The 1,125-nt window shown below is 48.7% G+C and overlaps 1 protein-coding gene across 1 annotated transcript in view; it reads right to left on the reverse strand.

The window, feature by feature from the left end:
* Nucleotides 1-509: 509 nt before the first annotated feature.
* Nucleotides 510-1,125, reverse strand: part of ACA1_056300 (uncharacterized protein) — a gene marked incomplete at both ends in the record, with an annotated part of 1,171 nt that continues 555 nt past the window's right edge. Inside the window, 2 exons of the mRNA XM_004354501.1 lie at nucleotides 510-637; nucleotides 745-1,036. Coding sequence (XP_004354553.1) covers nucleotides 510-637; nucleotides 745-1,036 — 420 coding nt within the window. The remainder of the gene's footprint in view (nucleotides 638-744; nucleotides 1,037-1,125) is intronic.

The following is a 1,125-nucleotide window of genomic DNA, read 5'->3' on the forward strand; positions in this document are numbered from 1 at the left end:
TTTTGTTTTTTTGTTGTGATTGGTTAGCACATCAAGATAAAAGGTGAATAGGAGCAGCATTGGCCAATGCTGTGAGTTTATTGCACCATTTTCTAATGGCATCCAAAGAAAACAAAATCAATTGGCCAACTACAGCAAAAGCAACTAGTGTCAACATGGCTTGGGGTCAACCCCAGGTGTGCCATGTCTGACTATCTTTTATATATCCAACAATTACCACCCTGATGCCCGCCCAACCAAGTAACCTCTCTCTCTTTTTGCTTTTCTCAGGTGAAGGCAGAGTTGAGGAGGTAGGTCAGCTGCTGGTCCAGGACTGCACCACTGCAGTTAAGTAGAATTGTGACTCTGTAGGAGCTTAGTTGGAGATGAGTATGTTGGAGGGGACATTAGGTGATTGTCAGAGGAAGTTGGTTTGTGCAACGCACAACATGCCTACACGACGCTATTTCTATTATATTATCTCTATAAAAGTATACATAAACGGTGGCTTGCATAAGAACAGCGTTATCTCAGTCCTCGAAGCCCACGAGCGGCAGCTTGTAGAGAAGCAGGCGTTCGTGGCCGGCGTCGGGGAAATCGGCCAGCGGTGGACCCAGGTTGAATGGTGGCACCCGCATGTTGATCGGCTCGTAGCCACCTGTGTGTGGCAGGAGTAGTTAAAAAAAAAAAAACAACCATTTGTTAAACTTCAACTGTTGTTGGATTGGTTGGTGAAGTTGGAGTTGGTTGCACAGCAACGCGTACCGAATTCGATGTCCTTGTTGATGGCGCGAGAGGGGTCGTGGGTGAGCAGGAGGTACTTGGAGCCGGTCTTGTTGAAGTTGTGCAGCACGCGCTTGACGGCCTCGTGCGGGATGTGCTGCAGGAACTCGCGCGAGAAGATGAGGTCCCAGCCCTGGCTCCAGTCGTGCGTGTTGGTCGGGTAGTCCTGCTGGGCCTGAAGCACCAGCTTGTCCACGAACTCGAACCCGTCGACCACGTCGGCGCAGTAGAACTGGAACACGTGCGGCTGCTTGGTCGGCCACGCGGCCTTGGCCTTTTCAATGTTGCCCGGCACAATGTCCACTCCTGTCAAAATAAATAATTTATAAAACATGTGTTTTTTAAATAAATAAATAAAATAAA

This window comes from Acanthamoeba castellanii (genome assembly GCF_000313135.1).
Source record: "Acanthamoeba castellanii str. Neff unplaced genomic scaffold scf7180000084597, whole genome shotgun sequence".
NCBI classification, from domain to species: domain Eukaryota; phylum Discosea; order Longamoebia; family Acanthamoebidae; genus Acanthamoeba; species Acanthamoeba castellanii.